Source organism: Arabidopsis lyrata, assembly GCF_000004255.2.
Source record: "Arabidopsis lyrata subsp. lyrata unplaced genomic scaffold ARALYscaffold_8, whole genome shotgun sequence".
Classification (NCBI taxonomy): domain Eukaryota; kingdom Viridiplantae; phylum Streptophyta; class Magnoliopsida; order Brassicales; family Brassicaceae; genus Arabidopsis; species Arabidopsis lyrata.
Genome location: NW_003302548.1, coordinates 20,991,790 through 20,996,895, shown reverse-complemented (window position 1 = coordinate 20,996,895; position 5,106 = coordinate 20,991,790). Strand labels below are relative to the sequence as shown.

Sequence of the window (5,106 nt, the reverse complement as noted above, 5' to 3'; positions counted from 1 at the left end):
TTTATTCCCACAATAAATGGACCAGCCTTTTTATAGCGGCAAGAAAATAGTGTTTCACCTAACTAATAATAATAATAATTCATAGATAATTCACCAGTTTTCATAGGGGAAAGTGTGAAAAAGAGTTTATACAAGGTTATACTATTAAGGTTATTTTTAACATTTATCAAAATAAGCATTACTGTTCCTCCACAAGTTTCCAACTAATTCTTATTTTCAATAACCTATGTACAGTTATATTGAGTTAAAATATCTGGGGTGTAATAATGTTATTGATTTGATACCACCAAATCTGCATGTATACTGAACAACTTTGGTAAAGAAGTGTAATGCATTTAGTGTAGTCGTTGCCAAACAAACACTGCACGTAAATGGTGACTTAGAACTGAAGTACACGAGTACTTAACTAACTCTTTAGTAAGTTAACTAACACTCAAAATTGACTTTTAAATTTGTTTAGATTAACCATTATATGTAAAGGAAAATAAAAACAAATGCGATGATCGCATCAAACTTAATGCATGTCAAATAAAAACACTCTTCCCTCTCAAAAAGATTTGATTTCTAGCTTTTCATGAAGATTGTTTTTACTATGTATAATCTATACTACAAGATAAGTTACAGCAAATTTGATTTATTTTATTGCTTATAGCCATTAAAATAACTCATATTTTCGAGTTTTTTAAATGTAAATTACACTTAAAAGAAAAGAGCTGCACAAACACATTAGAAAGAAAACCACATGCTAAGAGAGACAGCAAAGGCCATGTACCCACTTCATCAAAATTGTTCAGAATATTTCCCATTATACCCATTATAGCGTTTGCGTTTTTCTTTGTTACATTACGGTACATGCATTTGGATTCTCGTCACTGAATAATTGAGGCGGATAAGCGTGTGGCGGCATTTCCATAGGCGGAACTGCCACACGCGGTGGTTGGTAATAGTAGTAGTAATAAGGATTCTCTATCTTTCTCACCTCCACAACTTTACCCTCTTCCTCCCCACCGCCATTTTCCGCTGCTTCGCCTTCCCCTTTACCGCCATCCCCTTCTTTCTTTTCTTCGTCCGTCTTCGCCTTTTCGTCCTTCCCTTCTTCGCCTTTGGATTCTCCTCCACCGTTTTCTCCCTTTCCTTCTTCCTTCTTCTCTCCTTCTGCTGCCGACTCCTCAGGTGGTGGTGGGGGCGGTGGGTCGATTTTCATGATCGCAGCGTGTTTTCCGGTTCGCTTATAAACGTACTCTACAAGCTTTTGTGGTTCAAACACTCCTTTCACCGTTACTTGAGAACCCTTTAAGTCGGATTCAGCAGATTCCACTCCTAAAAGTTATTTATTTCAGACAAAAATGAATTAGAAAATTTTAATTTGTACTATAAAAGTGAAGGACCGAATACATTACCCCACTACATATAACTGGAACAAAATCATATGGCATTACATATGCTGTCATAAATAATTACAGTTATGTATAATTAAATAAATAACAAAAAATAAAATAAATAAATAACACGTGTGCGTGTGTTTTAAAGTCGAAGCAATATGATCCTGATTCAGTGATTTGAAATTGTATGGACCAAAATTGATGCAACGACTAACGAAAGATAATCTAAAGTTTGGTGAAAATAAGTAAAGAAGTGAAAGATTTTGCAAGGTATTGAAACGTTTTATCTAACTATAATAAATTGGACAGAGAAAAAAAACTAAAATTTATGATTATCAAAAAAAAAAAAAAAACTAAAATTCCAAAAAACTTTAATTTTCTTTCGTTTTAGTGATTACCTTTATCAGTAAATTTCCTAAAAAGGTAAGAAATGCTCTATGAGAAAAAAAAACAATTTCTTATAATATGGCAAATATAAGCTACACTTCTGCGATATGAATTTTATATTGATTAATAATTAATTAAAGTGGAAGTTTAAAAAAAAAATGCTAACCTTTCATTCTCATGATCCGTTTCTTGATCTCTGTCGCACAAGCTTCACAGTGCATGTGAACCTTAAGAACCACCGTCACGACCACCGGAGGCTGTTCGCAAAATTAATAAAATGATAACTTAACACAAAATTCCACATACATAAAAATATAAGAAGTTCTACGTTCATAAACCATCAAAATTTTTAACCAAATCCTACCAATACACCCCATGTGAAATCACTGCAAAGAGAATATTCTCATTTTTATTAAATAATAAATAATTTAATTGGTTACTCGTACCCTAAATAGAATAATAAAGAATAAAATGAATATTCATACCCTTACCAAAAAAGAATGAATATTTCATACCAATATCCTAAAAAGCAACGAAAAACCCCCTCCTTTTTCTTTTCTTTTTTGGTTGTAATGTCAAATTCATTAAACACAACAAATTTAAAATATGTTTTTTTTACAATAAAGAGGGTGAAAGCTTTGAGACCACTAAAAAAAAAGTTACCTTCACTTTCTTCTCTTCCACAATGGGTTTCTCCTCCTCTGCTTTCTTTTCCGGCGGCGGAGGTGGCGGAGGAATCGGAGACAGAAGCTGAACTTGACGGTGGGTCTTCCTCTGAACTCTAGCTAATACTTTCAATGGATCAGCTTTCTCACCTTTCACCACCACTTTCCCCGTTTTACAATCAGTCATCACATCTTCCACTCCTAATTGATAAATTCAACCAAAAGTCCATACTTTATTCTTTTTTTTTTATATAAACCATTAGCTTACCATTTTTACCCAAAAACAGAATTTCTAGTTTGAGTTTTTGTTTTTAAATCTATAATACTAAAGCATAACCCAAAACTTTATGTGGCCCTACACATAAAATATATAGCGAATATTAACTATATACTTAGATACGAAATTAACCAAAAAAACTATAGTTGACAGAACCAATATATCCAGTTACAGCAATTGACATAGGATGCTGAAAAGAAAAAAATACAAGATAATTGCGTTTATTGTATATTTTAGAAATAAACCCACAATATTAATCACCCTTTTTAAATTTTTGTTAATTTAAACTCAAAATTTCCGAAACTATTATGGAAAACTGAATTTTAATATTTCAAAATAATGTAAACTAAAAGATTGTATATGCAAATGCAAAAACCATATAAATCAATAATTCTTTTTTTCTCACATATTTGTTTTTTATACGTACCTTCGAAGCCTTTGAGACAACGGCGGACTTTTCTAGCACATCCTTCACAGTGCATGTAAACCTTAAGAACAATCTCTTGCGGCGGAGGAGGCGGTGCTGGAGCCTCCGGCGGCGCGGGAGCAGAATCTTCTTTGGAATCTTTGTTAGATTCTTGAGGTTTCTTGTCAGAATCTTCTCCTTTTTTCTCAGCCTCCACTTTCTTTTCTTCTCCTTCTTTTTTCTCTTCTTCTGGTTTCTTCTCTTCCATTTTCTTTTCCTCTGCTGCTTCTGGTTTCTTCTCTTCCTGAAACCCAACAAAATAAAATAAAATAGAGTCTTAATTAGAACAAAATTGTTGTTATTATTCATGGAGATTTGAAAAGAGGATATAAGAGTTTGGGTTTTTCTTGAACCTCTCCCATATTTTTTTTTTGGTTTGAAGTTTTGAGTGTTTCTATGTTCACAAAAAAAATATTGTAATGCCCAAAGAGCTTATAAATCTCTCTCTCACGCCCTCTCTCTCTAAAGAACCACTTGGGTGTTAGTACGAAGGTGGAACTGTGGACCTCAAGATCTGAAAAGAAATGTAAATTATTTTGTTTTATTCCCTTTTAGACATGACTTATACGTGAATCTAATATTATTTAACTGATTTATTATTTTAGTACTTAATTTAATATTTTCGTTTAGTTATGTATCAGTCAAAATATAAACCTAAAACTCACGCAATTTGTGATGCTCTCTATATATAGTTAAAACTTAACTGTCAAAGCACAATTCTAATTCTCGAGATTGACATTTAGTGGATTGTCCAATTATGTATTTTCACGTATCTTTGAGATTTCACCATTATTGATGATTTGTCTATAGTAATATGGTTGTATAACATTTTAGAATCTATTAATTCAAATCGAACGTTACCATAGTGGAAACCGAATTAATTCGAAATCAATTTATTTTAACAATCATCTTATCTATATCTACTAAATCAAGAGTCACTTTAACAAAAATTATCCCATTCTTCTTCTGACACGTGGCATAAGTCTCATTTTTTACTCTTTTGCTTTGATTTAGACCAAAGCAAAAGCAAAAACTGTTGCCAATTTTTTTTTTTTTCCACTTTCTTTTTGCCACGATCTCCACCTTTTCTACTTCTCTCCTCCCAAATACTAATATTAAAAAAAAAATTAATATAAAATATAATTTTAATTTGTAAAATAAAAATGATAATTGTAATTTTTTGGGAAAAAATAAAATAGCAATTACTACTTCCGTGCATAGCACGGGCCACATACTAGTTTAAAATATAAAGAACAGGATTTACGTAAAATAATTAGTTTAAATTACCATTGCAAATTTTCAATATATTTTCCAATCAGCGAAATTAAACAATGGATCAAAATAGCTCCATCTTAATGATTACTACTTTTTTTACCGCTCATATATATATATATATATGTGTAATTATTACTTCGTATTAATTGATTAAATATAAGATAATCAATGGAAGTTAACAAATTAGAAGGATAAGATAACTAATGTTACATCTATGATTTATCTAATGAAGTGACAAATAACATTGACTCTCATACAAATTCCAGCACACTTTTCTACTTTTTTGAAAAATTAAAATAAATCATCTTATATACAGTTCAGCTTATATACATTTCATTAGTGGAATAAAATGCATGTTGTTAACATAAGATGTTCATGATGAAGTGAACACGGCATTCTCGATAACAACTAATACCTAAAGCCTATGGCTAAACCTAAAGTACCAATGAGCTTCTGTTTTAAAATACACCCTAAAAAGGGAAGAACAATGTTGACATAATTTCACATATTGTCCCTCAATTCATAAAGCACATCTTTTAATGCATAAATATATGTACGTACATTTCTTTTTAATGTATACATACACATATACTGATTAAACACTACATTAAACATATGGTAAAAAAAAATTCTTAAACAATTGAAAGATTCCTA

The 5,106-nt window shown here is 31.2% G+C and overlaps 1 protein-coding gene across 1 annotated transcript; it reads right to left on the bottom strand.

Annotated features, from left to right (window-relative positions):
* Window positions 1-769: 769 nt before the first annotated feature.
* Window positions 770-3,942, bottom strand: LOC9302632 (heavy metal-associated isoprenylated plant protein 7). Its single transcript, XM_002864807.2, has 5 exons — window positions 3,531-3,942; window positions 3,139-3,421; window positions 2,433-2,635; window positions 1,936-2,026; window positions 770-1,320 (listed from the first exon to the last, which is right to left on the bottom strand). The coding sequence occupies exons 1-5, from the start codon at window positions 3,537-3,539 to the stop codon at window positions 839-841; spliced, it is 1,068 nt and encodes a 355-aa protein (XP_002864853.2). The 5' UTR covers window positions 3,540-3,942; the 3' UTR covers window positions 770-838.
* Window positions 3,943-5,106: the final 1,164 nt, after the last annotated feature.

What these genes read in the sequence shown, in the direction of transcription:
- LOC9302632 (XM_002864807.2), bottom strand. An exon ending in TGGAAGAGAAGAAAGTGAAG is followed by an intron (nt 2,027 to 2,432) that starts GTAACTTTTTTT and finishes TTTTGCGAACAG; the next exon opens with CCTCCGGTGGTCGTGACGGT. An exon ending in ACGGATCATGAGAATGAAAG is followed by an intron (nt 1,321 to 1,935) that starts GTTAGCATTTTT and finishes AATAACTTTTAG; the next exon opens with GAGTGGAATCTGCTGAATCC.